The 22397-nt window shown below is 42.7% G+C and overlaps 1 protein-coding gene across 1 annotated transcript in view; it reads right to left on the bottom strand.

The window, feature by feature from the left end:
• Window positions 1–22397, bottom strand: part of LOC128720767 (ETS-like protein pointed) — an 81544-nt gene that overhangs the window by 26837 nt on the left and 32310 nt on the right. The window contains exons 3-5 of the mRNA XM_053814461.1: window positions 7109–7225; window positions 6030–6233; window positions 3268–3567 (exon numbers count right to left, since the gene is read on the bottom strand). Of these exons, the coding sequence (XP_053670436.1) occupies window positions 3268–3567; window positions 6030–6233; window positions 7109–7225 (621 nt within the window). The remainder of the gene's footprint in view (window positions 1–3267; window positions 3568–6029; window positions 6234–7108; window positions 7226–22397) is intronic.

The raw sequence follows: 22397 nt of genomic DNA, 5'->3' as shown, positions 1-22397 counted from the left end.
TAAACCTTTCGATTGAACACACACACACACACACACGGAGGCCACACAGGAACCCCGGTACCGGAACGCAAACGAATTCAATCGCCGAGATCACACAGGGTGACAGGCAGAGTGGTCACATGCAAGAACCCAAATGCTTCTATTATGGGTCGTATGCGCAACAAGTACGATGCTATGAAACAGAGAATTTCCATACCGCGGGTAGAGTTGAGGAAAGGATTCCATATTCCCGAACGGAATAACACCGGAATGGAGCGTAGAACAACTTGAATGACAAAATTTGCAACAAGGGGCGATCACCCTTGGGCTTGGGTAGGGATTCGCTACCGCGGGTTGGCAAGAGAATAACACCATCGTCTCCGTGTTCGGTTACATCAAAAGCCGTGCTTCACGAAAAGGGAGGAGCATAATTGAATTACGATTGTACCTTTTGATGTCACGATTCTTATTCATTTCACCAACAACCGCTCAATAGAGACACCGAGCCAGAAAATGGAACATAAAGTACTCCATTTTCTGTTCCCTGTCATATCTCGTCGCCTGGCATCGGTCGATGCAAGGGTAGGCCATCAGGGAAGTTAAATTTCCCTAAGTTCGTGGCTGTTTTGTATGCTATTGGTGTCCTTTTGTCGATAAATCCGAGCGCAGATTTCCACGAGTAAATTATCAAAAACGCTTAGATAAGGAGGCGTTTTGATTGAAATCAGGCCGATTGTTTACCGAGCAATGATTATTAGCATGTGCGACGAATAATGGAAGTGAGTCGATTCTTTGAAAACGGGTGGGCCAACTACTTCGTCGGTTGGCGCGTTTCGGCATGAAGTACACAAGAAGATCAGCAAACAAAACACGCAAGGTGTACACAGCAAACGAGTGCCCGGTTGATCGTCGAGCATCTTCATCTCGTGAATCAACATCTGGCCGCAGAGTGTTGGGGGGCGCTGGTTGTAATATTGGCTTGGTTTTGTCTTTTCATTCATACATTCAATCAACGGTGGTCGGGCACGCGTTGCCACTCATTCATTCATTCCTAGGGTTCATTCATTCGCTCTATTCGACAGGCCTCTACCGAGTGGCGCAGATCTCGTGGCTGGTAATTTCGCGCGCAGTATGAAGTTATTGGCTGGTGGGCGAACGTCTGGTATGAGGGGGGATGTTAGCGAGGCCACGGTTGGGGTGAGAGAAGGCATTGTGGCTTACCCGATGTAGGGACTATGTAATCAACGATCATAGCCTCTACCACCATCAGCACTCATCATCTCATCCGACCCTTTTCCGCGCTCCGTTCACGATCACCCACCGTTGCTGCCCAGACATGCCCAGACATTGCTAGTTTCTAGGCACGTTGAAAGGTACTGTGACACACCATTACCACGCCAAACGATACTTACGCGGGTATTGGGTATATGCGGGAGGAGTTGGAGATTTGCGTTGATTTAGAATTGTAGAAAAACGAACAAAAAACACACACATTTTGAACTTTTCGTTCTGTTGCATGTCCAGTTGGGTACGAGCATGGTTTATACTCGCTAATACAGCACTGCTCGTTTGTGATCGATCTCAATATTCAACTGATACAGCGTGGACATGAGCATAGCTGCTACGAAAGCAGTGCAAATCAAAGCCATGCACACGGTGCTATCTCCCTTTTTCCTGCACGTACATACATTCGCGCCGAATAATAAAGCGCCCCCAACGCTGACCAACAGCAATTTAGAATGCTTTGCTGGTGTGGTTTCGCCCGTTGCTTGTGCTCATCTGTAGTGTCCACCAATACCGAAATGCATGCACGTGTGCCATCGTAGAGGGAATGTAGTACTACAGGCTCACTCACAACAAACGCATCGCATGTGGTCTTTGTTTTGCTAACAGCTCGAGCGTGACTGTTCCCCACTGTCCAAATGGGAAAACGAGATATAAGCACACGCAAGTGGTAGAGCAAACGCTACCATCATCGAAATGGACGCCCGCATGTAAATATAAAAGTCCAGTTCCGATCTCCGATCGGTTCCACAAAAACGATCACTGCAGTACTACTGAAGTAACAACCACAAAATGTACGATAAGTGCAAACGATCGCGACAAGTGGGACAATTTTTACATCCAAAAAACAACATCACTCTTCCGATCAGCGCTAGAACTGAAATGCTTCAATCCTGCGTCTTTGTCCTTACTGCGCTGCTTGCATATCTTCAGCCAAAGATGTGGTGTTAAGTTATATCACCCCACCGCCATGGAATGTACATCCGTTTCATTCCATTTTTTTTACAGCATCAAAGTTCGTTCGGTTCCGCGCAGGAATCGGGAGGCTCAAATGGGTTACAATTAAAGGTTAGCAGTAATGTTTCTTCCTTTCGCTGGCACACACGGGAGGCCAGGGAAGAACCCGATCAATCGATCAGCCGCTCCAACGTCCGATATTGGTTTAGACAGTTTATTAGAGGGCGCGCACGCGCATACACACACACGCACACACACATTGGAGCATGATCATAATATTTTCCACAGCAATCAAACGAAATGGAAAACACTCTTCCCTTTGGCGCGCCCCTCGAGGTAGCCATTGGCGGTGCGCTTTTGAAAGGGATTGTCGCTAGGAGGTTTTTATCTTCTTCTTCTTCTCTCCTTTCCATACAGTCTATCGAAATTATAGACTCCCGAATCCACCCTCCCCTGCACTACTGCCCACCCGCCGTGCCCTGCCTACATGCAGTGACTATGCGTGAACAAAAAAAAAGCGGAGGAATAAACCTTTTTTTTTCACCGATCCGTTGATTCTTATTTTAGTCTCCCGGCCTACCCACAACACCCCTTCCTACCCCCACCCTCACCCTACACGCTACGCATGATTACTCATTATTCCCCGAATCCCTCCCCCACCAACCCACCCGACCAACGCACCGCTTCCGCACGAGGCCGTTGAGGATGGGGTAGGCTTTTCGGCTGTTTGATGTAACTAATTATATGGTGCCGTTTTCTTGCTTTTTCTCTCTCTCTCTCTCTCTCTCTCACTCTCTCACTCTATTCAAGCACCGTGCTTTGCCTACTTTGCGTTTGTGTTTTAGCGATGAAACGCGAGCGAAGGCAACAATTCCATTCTACCTACAACACCCGGGATAAAGGATACGAATGGATCTTGCCGCATGGGACTCCAGCGAGCCATTTGATGCATTTTGCCACAGTAATGATATTTTCCATCCCTAACCGCCCGACCCGCTGGAAGCGGACCGAGAGGTGCGGGCCACTTACCTCCTCCTCCTCCTCCACCGCCGCCTGCACCGCTGCTCAGGTTGCTAGTGTTGGTGGTGCTGTTGCTGTTCGGCGTTGTCGTACCGGGGGTCGTAGTGCTGGAAGAAGACGCGGGTGTATTGCTACTATTGTTGCTGTTGCCGCTCGCGCCATTGCCTCTGCCGAATTCCTGCTGCTGGCCACTTAACCGTTGAAGGGCACTGTTGTACTCGTTGAGTTCGTTAACGCCAACTCCACTGGCCGCAGGTCCGCACGAGCCATCGCCGTACACACTGCCGCCAGCCGACGAACCGTGTTCTACCAGCGCCTTTTCGCAATCTATCACAGTGAAAGAGAAGGAAACGGAGGTGTGCATGTGTGTGCATGAGCAAGAGACTGTGGACACGCGTTTGATTATGCACACGCGTACGTACGTACGTACGACGTATGTACCTTCTTCCCGGCCTACTTTGGTGCGGAAAATTTTTGACAACAGCGCTTGCCAACCTGCAGCAGCCAGCGTCAAAACCATTAACCATCAATTTCGAAACAAACCAACCCTTTTCGGGTGGGCCCTATTTTGTGTTGTTGATAAACCAATTGAGCCGGTCGGGTCGGGCGGTCGTGATTCAGAGCAATGTTTGCCAATCAAACTACCGTTGTGACGCAACACGTCGTTTTTCAGGATGACGTCGTCGTGCCCGTTTGATTTGATTTGATTTCCTCCCGTGGCCCTTACGTTGGTGTGCGGATCCTTTGGGCTTCGGCCGCGTAGCAGAATGAAACAAAATTTTCCTGAATGGACGCATGTTTCCCGACTGTGTGTTTTTCAAGGTGGTGCGAAACGGCGAGCAGAACGCCTCGAAGGCGCTCCCCGGTTTTACCGGAGGGGACCGGTTGCAGCCGATTTGGTGGCTGTTAAATTCAATTTGTGAGCACCGTGGCCAGCCAGGTCACCACCACCGGTGGTTCAAAATATAGTACCGGTTGACGCACGGGGTAGCCATATGCGTGGGAAAATAGCATTAGGCAGCTGTGTGGGATGCGTTGATTCGCTCGTACAATCAAATTTAGCCCGGTTCAGCAATAACACGGACAGGAACGGAACTGCGGACCGGAGCGGCCAACCGGAATTTTCAGTAATAGAAAATTTCGGAAGCAAGTTCCGCCGATGGTAATTTCCTCCTGCATGGAGTGCTTATCATACAACAAGCCGTGTTTTGTACAGTTTTGACATATTTCTAGTAATACACTTGATTCATGTTTCAGACCCTGCGCTGGATTCGCAAGCAAACGCAACACAATAGCAAATGAATATTCCTCTGCAAACGAGCACTTGTTAGCGCGCGTCGTGGAAGAGTATAATTGAAAAGCAATGCAAATCAAAGCAATGCAAATCAAAGCAAAAACACATTATAACGCACCGAATCAAAATGATTGAAAAATGTAAGCAAAACAACAACACACACCCTTTGGCCCCCGTATATTGAATCGGGTCGAGCAATTGATCGAGATGTGCCCTCGTTAGCATTAACCAACGTCAATTAAATAAGCCTGCCGCCCAAGACTAAAGACGCGCACGTTAATCCAATTAACCCGCAGCATAACTGATTTATGGCAATAGAGTCAATTATCCAATCTCAATCACGATCGACCCGTTGGCGTCTCGTACGGTGGCCCCAGTAAGAAGCACACCGTCCGCATGCGGGACACGATGATACCGAGGGAGTAAAAGTGATGAAGATGAAATTGTCTTGTTATGGATGCTCGTCGGTTGACATTATGATCATTGGGGCAGGCCTTTGTTGACCTCTAACCAACTCCCGGCCAAGTCCCGACGCACTGTGTACAGTAGCGAGTTTGTTGAAGCGAGAGATTTATTTTCGTTACGTTTCATCGCATCGCGCTGGTGGCTGTACGGGCAACAACGCACGTTGTATGGAAACGCGTGGTTGTAGCCTCCAGTGGCCATCGCTAAGCGATCACGATGAGCAGCGAAGTTTGTTACTGGAAAATGTATCGTGGGTGACGAGGGAACCTACCAGCACCAGCAGCTGTGGTGGTGCTGATCTATCGTTTTTGATGATCTTCGACGATGTGGTAAGTTCACCGGTGAAATAGTTGTGTGTAACGATGTGTGTACACCCTTGAAATGGACAATGAATGCGGTGTGCCGATGTGAGGATAGCACTGCACACTGTTACCCACCATTGCCTTGGTGCATTGATTAAAATCGCATTACCTGCTCGTCGCTATGCCATCGTTGACGTTGGGTGAAACGTTGTGTTTTTTTGTTGTTGCTCATTTTTAGATCTCACTACGTAACCATTAGCGTCTAACTTGGTTTTTGCAAAATCTGTTTTTTTTAGTTGCTGTCCAAACGCACTGCATTCTACTGTGAGCCAATTGCATGGGTGATCGTGTGATGCCACTCGTAAAACAGGCAGCAATTGCTAACAATGAATTATACCACAGCACAAACGCCCTTTTAGTGATGGTATACGTTGAGAGCAAAACATGTTACATCCTTTACAAGAGCCCTCATCTGTAAGGCTCATAAAACAGCTACAGATGATCAAATTTAACGAAACATATGGGCTCTTACAGGAAAGAAGCCTGACTGTGTACTTCAAATGGTTCCATTTGGGAAAATTATACTTCAATTCACAAAAATTTAGCGTTCATGTTCCTCAATTTGTTCTTCTGTCTCTTTTGTTTTCCCTTTTGCTACTGCAATCAACGTCTTTAGCAAACAAGAGCTTAACACATTTGAATCAGATTGATTTCATATCTAAACTAACCTTTTTGTAGTATTTCCAGGTGCTCCCATAGAATGTCTCCAGTGAATGGTGGGGCGATGGCAAGGAATCCTTCTCTGCCCAGTCCAACGATATCGCGGCCACTCATCTTTTGGAACGGTTCCTTGTTGACGCCCTCTAGCGAGAACTCCTTGATCGACCAATACAACCAGATCAGCACATGTTCGGCCGTCCATTGTCGAGGATCTGTCGAAGGTGAACGAGAAACAAAATGGCATATTATCTAATGGTAGTGGAAAACAGGTGGGAACCAAGGTAAAACAATGGCCAAGAAAGGCACAAACACAAAACATGTACAAAACAATAGAGCATCTCTGTGGATTTAAGTAAACACCTTGTCCAAAACGAATTCAGTGCAGTAGCCCACTTCGATACGCTAGCCAGTAAGAAGTGGCGTAGAGATTCTCACCCTTCAAATTGGTGGAATCACAGTGAAGGACACAATCACCCGCACAAAGGGTCGTAAAATATTAATTGTTGGCTGATTTTTTTTTGCATTTTTCTTTCTCTGTTTCAATGCACCGAAGCTCAATAAAAGCGAACCGGGATGCTGACACTGAAGAACATGCTTCAGGAAGGTGTGTATTTTCCTTGAAACGACAATGTTACTTGACATTGACCTTACTTTGTTCTTTGTTTTTACTTAATCTTACGAACTTTGGTTGATCATAAATATGTACTACTATTACGTCGTTTTTTGGCGATCACAAAGTCCATTAGGAAGGGCGATCGCTATATCCCATTAAGAGACATGACATTCATCTAAGATCAATGTATACAATGTATGTTCGTGGCATTTTAAGTCATTCAATGTTTTTAACTAATTTATACGATCAATTGATCAATTTTGAATTTCACTCAATTGTTGTAAGATTGATACTACTAACAAACCATCGTGAAAGAAAAACCTACTTTCTGTTGGAGTGAATTATTTGCTTAAAATAGATATCTTTTGCTAAACGATTCTACAACACTTCTGTGAAATTATAGCTCAATAGTCTGCAGGCCGTGATCGTGTGTAAGATCGCCACCCAAGAGAAACGGGACGAGTAAATCCTTACCTTTGGTGATTTTGAAAGTCTCCACCTCCTTCTCCCAGGAAGCAAACGAGGCGTACAGCACATCAGTTAGTTTCTTGTTCGTACCAGGCGTCAGGGGTGGCATCTGAGTCGGGACATCTGCAATGAGGGGGGGGGGGGGGGGTATAAAAGAAACACAAAATATCGTCAGTACTTCCACTTCCGCTAGTGACGGTAAATTAACAACCATATCTGCTAGATGTTGTCCGGTGGTCCTCCGACATAGGAAGTACCAACTACAAAACGAGCGAGATTGTCGTCGAGCGTGGATTTGGCGGGAAAGAAGAGTCCAGTTTCACTAACTGCCAGCGGATGAGGGAAGTTCTTTGGTGGGTCTTGTAGCCCTGTACTACTCTTCGTGTTCTCTACGTTCGAGTGTCCTCTAACGCTGAAACCCGTCCGTCAGCATCTTTCGCTGCTATAAGGCGGCAGTGACACAATTTGCAACTATTAAATGATTCGCTTCCAAGAGAAGGAACTAAACGGAACCAAACGGAACGGAAGTATTTAATTTCACAGAACACACACAATGCCTCAGGGACTAGCGGTTGGGGATTGCTTCTAAGCTCAAGACCGCTAGCAAACCTAAGGGCTAAAAGCCCCTAGGGTCCACAAAAATACCACTCAATTCTTCCGCTGACGGTTTCTTGGAGCTAGCGTGAATTTGATCAATGAGTTTACAAGATTCCCTTTCGTGTGCTTGCCTTTATTCATTCTTTCTTAAGCATTGCTTTACTCTGCGTCGTCCACGCGTCGAACAAACCACGAACGGGGGGAAGAGTTTAGGATGATGGAAGACCCGCAAGCAAAGCGGGCATGAATTGCCGTACGCGATCAAGAACGTACGATCAGCTGAGGATTACATTCTACCGATTGGATCGTAATCGCTCGGTTGACTCAACTTTTCGATTGGGGATGGAAAATTGAAATTTTAACGGATTACCGCCCTGCTGCTGTTTTGTCTTTTCCTCTGTAAACGTAACATGAACTTCCGCAAGAGCCAGCGATCATCACCTTTGCTGGGCGGCGCAATGGAAAGGAACAAAAAACACCTCATTTCACCTTTCTCGCGTTCATCTCTTTGAACCTAGCCATTCGGATGTTGAGGGAACGTAAGATTTGCTTAAAAAAAACTTCACAGAGTTAATGCGATCGTGTGTCGCAGACAATTGGATTTTATTCTCACTCAACCCATTGAAGAAAAAGCTGTTCCGTCTTTGCGTTCCAAGGGTATAGATGCTGGAAAATCCGGACTTCCGAACCGGTAGTCCGGTGATTCGTTTTGGTGGAAGTGGACTTCATTTGAATCTTAATCACCAGTTGATGATCAATCTGATCTGCAACGACATTGCTTGACGTGTCAATGGTAAGAAGCTCTTAATATAGCTTAGAACATCCATTGTTTGATGCTCTTCGTGAAGTTTTTGCTTAAGCTCAGGTTATTTTCCTTCTTTTCCTAGACTGTGCACGAGGAAATGAGGATTTTCCTTAGTGGGTGGTTTGGTTTACCACTGCCCGTTTTTCCTTCAATCAATTTATTTTAAATCTTTTTCTACTGCTTCACAGCCGGGATTGGTGGATGTGCTTGAAGCGTCTCCATTTGCCGCCGATCGTAATTCTTGCAGCTATTTGATCCAGGCGGCCAACAAAATTGTTTTAGGCCAGACATGATCTCTCGCACTGATGCTCATCGTAATCATGGCATCGATTGAAAGCGGGGCCAAGGTTTGAGAACAACACATGTGCTACATTTGCTATTTTTACCAATTTAGCCGTGCCTCCGCCCCAAGTTTAAGAGACCGCGGTCGTAATACGGCTGAGACCACCTATCACGTGTTTGATTCGTAGTAACGGCCGCCATCGTTAGATGAGCGATTGCCAAACCCAGCGATCAACACGCCCGATCATGATTAAAGCATGGAACAACTCCCTTCCCTCAGGCTGGTTACTCTTGGAGCTCGATAATCAATTTTTGGCCTCACCAGAACGTCTATCATCCCGTAGAATGGTCGGGGGGCCTTTGGTCGTCCCTAATTTCGTCATCGATCGTCATCGTTCGGTGGTCGAATGAAACCACGCCGCCTGTACCGCCCGAAGTTTGATCATTACCGAAGAATTGAGTGGGCGGTGATGGGAGGGAAAACAGTAAAAACGATAGATAAAGTACGAGAAAAAAATATGGCCATGAGAAACGCGTGTACCGCCATACACATGCTGCGCGACGCCAGCTGTTTTGCGTGTAATTAAATTTTCGGCGTAATACTTTTTTGGGGTCGATTGTTTCCTTCACTCGTTGCGATTTGTACTATTTCTGTTTGTTTTGCTTTCTCACTCTTCATCATACCTCAAACGCTCGTGTATGTCTCGCCCTGTCGATAAACCATCACCAACCACGAAGGAAGTGCGGCTGTTTTACTAGACACGTTTACTTTTCCATATGCCGCACCAGCGCCGAGATCCGGCATTCGAAAAGGTTGGGATTTGACTGCGCCACGTTGGAGTTTTATGATGCTAGTATTATATACATACGTTTTAAAAAACCATCGAATAGAAGTTTCTATGCCATGGACCTACCGCAAGCAAAATTGTACCAAAATCAGTACTTGTACAACTATCGATAGGAGGAGTAAAAGGCTTTTAAAATCGTTCGTCAAGAGGTTGCTCAGAATTGAACTTCTGCGCACTACATATGAACTGGTTGTGTTGTATCAACAGACCGCCGCGCATTGTATTTGGGTTGCACTTTGCAAACCATAAATTTGCTCGTGTATCACGAAAAGTTAGCCTATGTGTATGTGTAACTTTAACCCATACGATCGAACGTGTTGCGGGTTTATTTTTGCACAGGTTGATGGGGTCCAAAGAGGTAGGTTCAATCAGTTAGCAGTTTTTATTTCTTGCATCGATAGAATGAAAAAAAAACTGCAAGCCCACGGGTAGCAGCTTAAAAGCCAAATTCACCAACCGGAACGACCGAAATCCTCCATTGGACTCGAATGCAACTAACAGTGTATGGGGCGAACCGTGCCTTTTATTTTTTAACCAGTTTCATTGTGACTGAGGTAGATTTAAAAATTTCGATCATAGTTTGCATCAAAACGAAAATTTTGTGAAACGCGAAAGTAGTAGCTTTTAAAGTTACTAATCAGTCTTATTAGAACTTGTCGTATGTGGGATGATTTTCTTCATAGAAAGAAGCTAGACTACATACGGCTGTAAGATATTACCATCGTCAGTTATATGTTTCAGCTGAGCGTATCACAAACAATGGTAGTTCTTTTCTGTTATTTCGGTTAAGCTTTAGCGACTAACCATTGTCGATTTTTAGTTGACGCTGCCAGGCTGCCGTACAACGAGGCGACTTGAAGGAAAGGTGACCAAGACACATCGCCATGGTCAAAGCACCTAATAATGGGTTCAAGGTGCATCAGACGCCGTTACTGTTGCGCAGCGTACGGCAGCGATGCGCTCCGGTGCGTTGTATTGCCTCTGACAATGTGCGCCATTTTCAGGGGTGGCAGTGCTTTCGCTTTCTTGACGAGCTGCACAATAGTAGAATTACTTTATTGTTTAATCATTGTTGGTCAAATTCGACAGCTGGAAATCTCCACACCGTTTACTATTTCTTTTTTGCTTTTAAATATACATAAACATCTTATGTGTACATTAAACAAATAAATAAAATTCCAGTTGTTCCAGTATAGTCGCAACAGGTGCGTGCTACTCTTTGTGCTTAACATTATACTACTCTTTGTGCTAAAACATGATAAACTCTAATAATTGTGTACATAACTATAAATTGAAACAATTTGCGCATGTATATATTACCTCTCGGTTTCTGTAAGCCTTTCATCAGCGGATGAGACTTGAAACCCATTCCAACAGATGCCAATTTGTTCAAACTGTAGCTGTTCAGGAAGCTTTGCTGGTTGTTGTTGAGAAAGTTCACATTATTGTTGTTGTGAATTCCTCCAATACTGCCGACACTGCCGATAATGCCCCCAGCAACGCTTGAAAGTCCTGTACTTAGGTTGTGATGGTTTGTACCTCGCAGTGGAATTCTTCCAAGAGGACCACCACGCCCTATACCGGGATCGTTCCACTCCATCCATTCGTTTGTCATTTTTGCACGAGGATCGAAACCTTCGAATCCTCGTAGCTCATTAATGTTTACTTTCGTAGCCACTTTTTTATGTTGACGCAAACGTTACTAAGCTTATCCGCTAGTATGCGATGATGCAGTACTCAAATTTTCACTCTCAGAATATGTTGCTGCACAATGATATGATAGTTTTAAATTGTACAACGTTTCAGGAGAGAATAACCATTCATTTTATCACACATCACGATATTTCTTTGAGTTTTCTTGAATTGACAGAAGTTGCTTCAGCACACTAGCAATACACCATAAGCGTAACGTATATCACGAAGTAGTCAATCACTAACTCGCTCTATGCATTCACTTAGTTTGTATATTACATATTTGCTGTATTGGAATACTTCTTCATGATTGTCATAATGATATTTTTGTGTACACTTTGCACATACGCCGCATATACTTCGAACCAGTCGAATTTGAACTTTAACGTAAAAGAAACTTGATAATATTAAACACTTCAGAACATGCCACTCTTTTATATAATTGTTATTGTTTAATATTCTCTATTTGTTCAGCAATTTTTGATTCGCAATTTTTATGGAGCATTTTATCATCAGTTGAGATATTTATTCTCCCGCTTGATGCACTTCCAAAAAACATAATCATACGGAAAATGCAAATGTTCAAATCGTGTGTATCTCTATATGACTCTTTATATCTCTCTTAATATATATATATATATATATATATATATATATATATATATATATATATATATATATATATATATATATATATATATATATATATATATATATATTGTGTGTGCTGTGACTTTATTGTATTTGGCTTCTCTTTCTAACATGTGCGATCATATAGATGTTAAAGCAAATAAATCGTTTACATTTTTGAAGCATTGTATGACGCAGTCCGATGTATTGTGGCACAGTTTTAATTGAAGGGGTGTCAAAAGATTAATTAAATGTGTCGAATTTATCACCACGAGGTAACCACACAGATGGTCATCCCAGAATGGGCAAGCAGTATGAATTTGATATTCATAGTAAAGGCGCGTAGTCAATTTGTTTTCGTTACACAGAGTTGAGTTGTGTTTGAGTCAACAAAAATTTGAAGCGTCAATGCGCTTTATGGTTCGTAAATCGACAGCACACCCAAACAGCTGCAGTGCAAACATTCAAAACCTCATCTCAATCGCTGCTGTATTAACGAAGCAGAAATAAAATAATGCAAACAAGAAGATACAAAAAATGCCATCGCGTTGGCTCGTTTGTGTTTTTTTAGACCCACATATTAAACTCCATTACATACCGCAGCATTGAGTACGGCGGTTCCGACTCTATGAAAATGTCCACTTAATTAACATAAATTATTAAATTAACATTTCATTTACTCCAATTGTCATCCAATTCTTTCCAATTGATGTGTCGAAGCTGTTGCCACGATAGGCACAGTAGTCCTACCAACTGCTGATGCTTTCTAATACCCATTAGATCGTTGACCATTAGAACCTAGCGCAAACTCCATAAGCGGGCATCTTGTACATGACGGAAGCGATCGTGTCGAGAAAAATGCTCGAAAATACGGGAAAACAAATAAACGCATGCAGCAATGCAGAATCAAGTACCCCTGCTAATGTTTAATGAATGGTGACCACCACTAGCTTCTGCCCTAAACATGTGATGGCTTGTAATGCAGCAAAGTGCTAGACTCAACGAGCAGAAGTTGATTTCCACCGCGATCCACAACTCTCATCGTGTAAATAGTAAATTGACACAAAATAGTATAGAAGCTATATTAAGGGATTATGGAAAATACATCGTACAAACGTCCCAGAAAAGCTTTGTTTCATTAACTAAAAGATATTTGCTCAAACCCATCAGCGCTGCGACCACGAAATAAAAAATGGGATACGTTAAAAATTGCGCTGATTTTCGGCTTCCAGGAACTCGCTTAGTGCCAGTAATATGATCTAGTTCTAACTTCAATTTTACAGGCTCTTGCTCTTTCCTAAAGGGCGTTAAAATAGCGTGAGCGTGTCATAGACAACATGAAACCGATCGTACTTGAGTGCTGCAGGGTGCAGGGTGATAATTCTCGTAAATTTTATGTTCTTTGGTTCAATTACAAGGCGGTCGACAGGTTATCCTAAGTTGTGAGGTCTAGCAACAGCCCACAATCCGTCGATAGAAAAGTACGGCAAGCGATCGAGTGAAACACGATATGTTTCACCCTCCGGTTTAGTTTTCCCCTGAATGTAGTATTACAAATCACACACAAAATTGGGGATTATAATTGGGCTGCGGTTGAACGGAAACCAAGCGACTGTCGTAACGACCCTTGATCGGAAGTACCTGTCTTATGTTATTGATTATCCTGCTAAACACATTTCCCTTATGACCTTTGGATAATCTAAGCTTAGAAGTGTGAACGTACGGTTACAAATTACATTAGCTTAAAATCGGATCGAGATGTTACTAATGATTCTAGCGTTGAAGTAAGAGGGCAAAAAACAATTGACCTTATGTAAAACTATGCGTTGTCATATTATTTTTGTTGTAGCTTATAGAGCTTCAAAAAGGGAAAAAGCAATATATATAAGGGATAATATCAGGATCGTATTAAATTGCATTTGCACAATTTTTGTGCGAGGCTCATTCCAAATTTGGTATTTTGAATTAAGCAACAAAGTCGCTTCCGCACAGTTGGCGCATTATTGTTTATTTGCAATGGGGCTGGGGCATATTGGGAGTGTGAATGTAGTATTAATGCCAGAGATGGTTCCACTGCAATCAGTGCCAACAGTTGAGAAAATGGGCACCTCGATGATGATCGCTGGTATTCAGATTGACTGATACGAAAGTTAGAATGAATGGCGTTGGGTGTTACGAAGCGGGTGGCAAAGTGTCAAGCAGAGAGGAAACGGAATTCATTGAAGAAAATCTCGGCTTCTCACCCCGTACTCTATCTTCTTCATCAAACCACCGCGCTACCATCGCCTCAAGTACAATGAAATAACGAAAATGACTTCAGTAACGATCGAATCAAGCGATGAGCGAACGTCACTATTAAGAAGTCGCGTTGTCATCATCATTTCAGGTGTTTGAGGGCGTTTGATCCCTTCCCGCATGCTTTGTTTTCGTAGTCCGCCAGATCAGTCATTTGTCAATGAAGTTGACATTGTATAATTACGCATGTATAGAATGTACTAGATTTTGTCCGAACCACACCAAATGTGTATATTCATTTTTCCCATAACCATTTCTATATGTCATTGGGAATGTGTATTTTATTTTGGTGAAACACAAACAAGAACATAAAACATCTAAGAATAACACAGCATAACTGCTTGAACAATTGTTGTGTGAAAACTTTAACAACATATTCCGTAGTGGCGACATTGTATCACAACAAACCAGTTAGTGCCAAGCAAATTTATATGACTATTTCCATCAGATGCCGACAATTGTTGCAAACACGAAACGCTGCAATCGGTTTCTTCGTGGCCAAGGTCGGAATCATCAACTTAGGACTATCATCGCGAGTTTCGAGTGTCTACCGGTTGGCTGGTTGGTATAGTTGGTGTTTGCTCGGGCGTTGCGAGTTTGTTTCCATAAAGAAAGTTGCGTAAAACCGCAAACATGGGTACCATCCAATCGCACAACACCCTCAATGAAAAACGGGCGAAGACGTTTCAAACCGTGGCAAGTGGGGTAAAACAAGGCAAAATCCTGCAACAGCTTTGTTAGAGTACCTGTTTGCTTCGACTCGGATGGCGCCTGTAACGACATATAATTCGATTCTGGGAAACGTAAAGCCTTCAATGCCATCGATTAGTGGAAAGCTTTGCGGATAAACACAAAGGAAAACTTCATCGTCCTCCATGGCACACGGGCTAAGGATTGTATTCGGTAATCCAGCTTTGGTCGAACGCAAACTAAGAATATTACCTCGCCTTGTCGGTACCAGAGGCGGCACGGATCAAGTTACTAGCAGCGCTGATGGGTATTAGCAGTTGTGTAATGACCGAACAAATTTGATAGGATTTTCCATAGCTTATGCATTAGAATTCATTACTCTTTTGACAAAGAGGGAGCCGCCGTTGTGTGTGGCAAAATAATCTTAAAGTATGAGTGCACAGCAATGTTTGATGTGCATGTTGATCACATCCCTTTTGACTTTTAGTATCCCCACTAGTATCGTTTTGCTGGTTGATACAATTCCACGGCGATATTGACGGAGTATTGACACTTTGAGCGATTAAAGAATAATCAATTAAATTATATTTTATCCATATAGTATTACATAAAATCATCAAACTGAATTAAAACAACGATGGAAACTCAATAATAACAATGAGCGTTGACTAGTTAGGTAGTTAGGTTGGCTTCAATGACATCAATGTCGTCACGAAATGCACATTGAACGACGAAGAAATGTGTTTTCTTCGATCGCTAAAGAAAAATTTCATTCTGATCACGTTTTTTACGCTCTCCGCTTTATCGAATAATCGTAATTATAGATTAAAACAATTGTCAGATTAATTAAAAAATCATGATCAAACAACGTACATGCAAATAGAATTTGGCCAAGTGTCTAATATTTGAAGAGTATCTTAAAAGATGCACACCCATGAATACAATTATGAGAGTCAATAAATGGAGTGTTAGCCTTCCATTCAGTTTTGCGATCTATCATTTGCCGTCGGATATATGATCTTACAGCAATGGCCTTCGTCGCCATTAGCCGGTCGTCGGAAAGGGGTTGCAAAAATATGAATAACTCGCGGGAAGCACAGGCAATGCGCCATTAGCATAATGCGCGGTTGATATTGCGCCTGCTGGTGAGTACACGGCGGGGCACTATAGTGCGAAGAAAAGTGATAAAATCACTACTTCAACGAGCTATTCGGTGTGTGGCAGATGAATGTTTTAAACGCCGCACCGAAATTATACGATATTGTGCACCAATTACACCATTGAAATCGGCCGTTTCTATATAGATATAGAGTATTTAGATCTGATGTGGAGTGTTTTTCATCAATGTGGTGTCTTTTCCGCTAAACTTTCTCAGTTCAATTTATATGTTTGTTTAAATCACTGTATCCTTTAGGTCGTTCACAGGGCTTTCTAAAACATACAACAATTCTCAACCGAATTTGTTCAACAATCGGCATTTCACATCGATATTCGAAGCGTTGTTTAGTTTCACAATAATGCACTTTTCCGTTGATCACAGTTAGAGCGAACATCAACACTATTAGCAGGTGAAATGCACCTGCAAGTTTTCACGCAACAAGTCACAAAGGCAAATAACTCGATCAACATTGTACGATCACTAACAAACAGACGATATCGCACTTCAGACGTAGAATGGCATATATGAATACAAATACGCACCGCCAACGACAAAACTCGCGTGTTTGTTGGAGGAAATACTACACATGAGCCGACAGCGGCTGCTCGACTTCTTGAGCACTGAAAACCCCTAACTTTTCCGAGAACCGCCAATCCACAGGCGCAGCGAGAATGGCTTAGTAGAATGCGTACTCTGAGAGTGAGAGCGCTGCGAGTGCGATCGTGATTGCGAGAGAGAATGATTCGCTCGCGAATCGCGCTCTCGCATGGCGCGTCATCCAGGAGCTGATCGCCAACACTCAGCCAACAAATGTCCTATTGCAGCACGAGACGATCGTTCTTCATAGGACAAGGAGAAAGAAAAACCTACGATCACTTTTGCTGGGACCTACGAAAGCTAACCCCTAGCTCTTCGACACATACTCCACCGTAGACGCAAGGGAACTGAAGCCGCGTTGAGATTTTTGTTGTGTGCGAGTACACGCTCACGTCGGCCGGAAGTACTGATCTTTTTTTTCTCTCCTCTAGCTTGTGTAGTTCTCTTTCGTTCTCAACCGGCTGAACGTAAGCCTAAAGTAACAAGCATAAAAACGAGACGGCAATACTCCCGGTGCGGAAAATCTCTCGAGCTTGTAGCGCGTATGCAAGGGCGAGAAATTTTAGGCATGTGTGCGTGTTTATAAGGAAGTAAACATATTCTGCGCGGTAAAGCAGCAATACGTGTGGGTGCAAGCTCCAGAGGTATGTTATGCAGGTAGTTCCGAATTGATCTTCCCACCAATAGTTTTATACGTCCAGGATCATATCGATAAAGGTGATAGGTTTCCATCCATGAGGAAACCATGCTAATGGTTGTTTAGAATGTAGACCTTATAGCAGTCAATCGCAAGCATTATGGAGGAGTTAAGAAAAAAAAACAGCGCCAGAGCTTCGTCAGACTGTAGCTCTTCTCGTCGATACTGAGTATCTGATATGTCTCATGCATTCTAAAAACATATTTTCACAAAATGCTCTGAAAAGAAAGCAAAACTGTGAATACACCAAACATACTATGCAGATCATCACGGGGTAAATTAGTTTACTAGGATTTTGAACAGACTACTAACTAGGATATGAAAATCAAGCCGTGTTCGTTATTTCTAATCACAGTGTTGGAGGGATGAATAAAAAAAGACAGACACATTTAGCGCGATCGTATGAAACACCCATCGATACGCGTTCATAGACTGAGTGTGGAGTTTTACCCAAAATTACTGATTACCCGTAATTTCACGCTCAATGTATATTTGTGGGGATGCATATGAACGACCGAATATATGAATCATGACAACTGGTCAAAGTTCGAATCTCTGGGCTGTAGATGGGATGCTTAAATAAGCATAGATAACTGCTATGCTACCTTATTAAATTGTACGGCGAACGTGCTATGAAACGATCGGGCAGCTAAAAGAGAAGCACGTTCAGTCTTTTTGGAGAAGAAATCCAAAAACAAAAGACACATCGAAAAACGTTCTTAACTTACCAGGTGAAATATAAGCATGTAGATGGTAGCGAAAACGAGTGCAACCGAGATGAAAGAAAATGCAGGACGGAAGGAGCAACGTATACAATAACAACATCAATAATGTCAATAGTAATAACAATGTTCATGGGTCACAGCAAAAAACACTTAAGTCCAACGAAACGTTCAAGTAAGAGGAAGAAATTCATTCATCGGAGGGAGATCGCCTAATCGAAACCGATCGTGAAACTGTGAGCAAAAGCAAGACAGACAAGTTAACCGTTCATCCGTGTGTAAGAAGGAGATAAAGCCGGAAGCAAAAGAGAAGGAGCACGACTTTCATTCATAAAACGAAAGAACCCTACTATACTACGCTCGTGGTCGTTGTTTTCAGTACCCACTGGTGTTGTTCAGGGGCTTCCAACTTTCGATCGCCTGAAACCTCATCGTTGACCCGTTCGTGGCATTTACAAGATCTTCCATACTTCATCTTTACCCCAGTATTCATTCACAACACTCGATTTGTCGCATCTTTCCAATACGAGAGCTCGGTCCAAACAATCATTTTTAGCTCTTTTAAGGGACGATATTTCCCAGTCGTTAAATAGGGTAAAGGTAGTAAAATGTGAAAGACCATTTGTTGGGTGTTCGATACCCGGAAGTTTGGGAGTATGCCAAGCAATACCTGTAACACATTCACTTGAATACGTTACTTCTTTTTTACGATTGAAAGATTATATAACATGCTGTTGTTATGATAACCTGCCGTAAAGGCAGAAAAGAAATGGAGCATTGAATACACAACGAACACCACCAGTAGTAGGTTACAGTATACAGGAATAATCTAAAGAATTGCTTTCAAGAATAGATATCATTGAGGTCATTGAAATTATGAAGAAAATGCAAAGATGGACATTTATGTTTAAGAATATTATTGGATGCTTTTTTGCTTAAATTTAACATATCTACCCTTCGATGTTGTTTCGATGTTTCTTATTCTTTTTTGATTCTTTTTGTTAATGCTTCAATTGTCTATTTTCTAAAAACTTCACAAAAGATCCCTTCCGCTTACGAGTCAAGAGGTTAATGTATTTCTAATCGTACTTTATATTGCTGATTTTTCCTTATTTTCTCTCTTACATCCGCTTGAAAGAAAGAAAGAAAAAACAACCAATAAATCCCATTCGTTCCAGCAAAGCTGCTTTTGTTCTTCTTCTGTTGGATAACAAAGTCAACGATCTTAATCCTAATTTACATTTTCACAATTTTATCCTGACCTCGATCCTGTCTACCGACGGCAAATGAGGGAAACATTCAATTCTTTTACCGATTCTTTATCTTCAAACACTATCGCTTAAGGGATGGCCAAGCTGGGCATATTCTAGGGATCAATACATGGATCAAGTATACCGCAGGACCTCAGGACGCGCTTGTTTGAAGGTTTATCCCAATGATGCACACCCGCTGAGCTGGTGGTGTGAACGGTTCGTTTCCGGAAACACACAGGACATAGGTTACAAAAGGAACAACCAATATCAGAGAACTAGGTAGATGTACGTAGTGGCACTTGACATAGAAAAAGTACTTAAGTAGAAAAGTATAAACTTTGTCTAATTAAATTGCATCAAAAAAGTGTATAAAAATAGTTCTGGCAGCATTTATAAACGATACATGGTCAATTCGAAATAATGGATAGTGCCAATTGCAACATCGAATGCTCCAGTAATATCCTTCCATGGAGAAAAAAAAACATATGAGAAGTTGGTTTACAGGTTCCCATAGTTCAATGCGAAGACACCTGATGGTACGAGCAAAAGGAAGCGAGAGTTCGATGGAAACTCTTGCCTGTGTGGATGTGTTGGAATGGAAGGAGGTAAGCAGACCAAATCCAGCGTTTCACAAAGGCAACGAAAAAGACCCTGCTATACACCATGAACGAATATCCATCTGTTGTAAAAGATCACCTGGGTAGCTCATCGTTCAATAAACCGATCATTCATTTAACTCACAGTTCCTGATCCTTGTTTCTGTATAGAGTTTCCTTTCTCTGCTGGCAGCGAGCTACACCAGGCTTTACCCGTGGGTGTTTGTGTGTGCGTTTCCTTACGAGAATACAAAAACTTACGAAGAACTTTACGTATTTTGGGTGGCTGGAAAGACGGGTAGATGAAGATGAAATGGAAAGGACCAAAAATTGGCCGAATGAGCGAAGGATACGCGTCAACAAGAGTAACGAAAACTCAAAAAATATGTTTACTCTCCCATGGCCAAGTTCCAGCATGCGTTGCGTATGCCACACACTTTTGGTTCCGTTTCCTTTCGTCTTCTGTTTTTCAATGCACTTTTTCTTGTATTCGTTCCATGCAGTTACAGCCATCGGAGCGGAAGTATAAAATTACACTGCGCACGGAAAGAAATAATAGCAAAAAGGACCAAACAAGGAGAAGAATATATTTATATTCTATATCCTTCGAGCGATGAGCAAGAGTCACGGAACATTTAGCTTGTTTAATGTTCAATGTGCAAGTGAAATTGATTTTGTTTCAATCCGACTAGTTTTGTTACACATTTTTCAGCATTACAGCATTGTGAAAATGCATTGTAAAATTCATAGCTGCAAACAACACTCTCCATTAAAGAATGCTTTAAGCATAGCATAGCTTCCACCAATAATGTTGATCTAAGCAAAAGAGAAGCATGACAGAAAAGTGATGCAAAAGTTTTGAAGAAAATTACTACTGCCAGCAAGTTTTATCTCAATGTGATTTATTACGTATGCGTGACGGGGCCACGGGCAGGCTATCCGAGAACTTAACAAATTTGGGAAATTGTATGGCTTCATATACTTGATTGCTTGCATTCGATTTGCAATCTTCACACGCAGCAGTCGATGGTAGCATTTCTACCATCACTATAAAATTCTTATAGGTCGGTTTGCACATCCATTTTAACTATAAAAAATATATTATTTGTAAAGAAGAAACAAATTCAAAATATTTGAAAACAATCAGGGGGCAATATTTCTTTTTTGCCAGGAGTACATTTGGTTGTCATGGTTACATGTAAGGTGCAATATTCATGCTTGATGCAGGGCAGTTCAATGCTGTGAGAACAAGAAGGCCTACTGCCGTTGTTGGGTGCAATCAAAAACGGCTGCAGTATGCTTCTAGTGTGTCTCAGCTGCAAATCGAGCGGCTTGCGCTACGTACGCTCCCCACGTATTACGGCAGAGTGTAGACGCCGGAGTCGTTCGAAGTTGAATGAAAATACGTCCGGCCATGTGGTTGCACGTATGTGGTCGTGTTCGAAAGTTGTCTTTCCGGTACCCATTCATATGCTGGCTGCGTGAACCGGCAAACGAGTTGAAATGCTGCGAGTTGCTGAATGCCGTGGACGGTTTTATGAATGAATTCATTCCATCTCGTTTCTCAGCGTGCCTTCGCACCGTTCGCTCGTGCAAACTCGCTCCGGCCGCAGACCAGCCAGCGTAGAGGATGAAGAATAATAAAACCATAATAAACAGCTACGGAAAAGAGAACTAGCAATGAGAATCTTGCAAGCAACATGCTTCAGAAAGTGGAGTATTTGAGGAGATGCAGTACCAGAGAGGGTGATGGTATTTGGCTGTGAAGAGGGGCCAACACCACCCAAAACGACGCAATGTTGTCTCATGCATGCTATCCCTCCAAAGAGCCGTATTGCTACAGCGAGGTATGATTGCTTCTTCTCTCATTACGGTTAAGGTACGTAGAGAAATTTCGAGCTCTAGGAAATTAGTTGCATCTGGTAGCGAGTATTTAAATTAAATATTATACTCGATAACAACAACTAATCATCTTATAAAAACTAGGAAAAAGCTACTGTGAAACAAAAACCTATTCTTACAGAAAAATTATTTATTAAAATAGAAATAATCCTTCTCACATGCATAGTTTACTAATTTGTTTTTTGAAATTATTTACCTTTTTTATAGCCAATAAAAAATCCTCATAAAAGTATGGAAACCCTGTGGCATCAGCGTGTCTAGAGCTTCTGGTTCCATTCACTACAGAACCGGCTCAAGGGCTATTTTGAGAGCAGTTACGCAACTCATGAATTTTATCACATACTCCGTTCTCCTCGTTCACCATTTTCGCGGGAAAGTGAAGTTTTGGTCCGACTACGCTGGGAATTAGTATTGCAGACAGAGGGGCAAGAACGTGACGCGGTTGGGAATGGGAAGCAATTTCACCGCAACACGGTGAAGCGAGTGGTGCAAAATTAGTATTGTACAGGAGGGAAAGTCCTGGCCTTCCC

This window comes from Anopheles nili, chromosome 2, assembly GCF_943737925.1.
Source record: "Anopheles nili chromosome 2, idAnoNiliSN_F5_01, whole genome shotgun sequence".
Taxonomy (NCBI): domain Eukaryota; kingdom Metazoa; phylum Arthropoda; class Insecta; order Diptera; family Culicidae; genus Anopheles; species Anopheles nili.
This window is presented reverse-complemented; position numbering and strand designations above follow the sequence as displayed.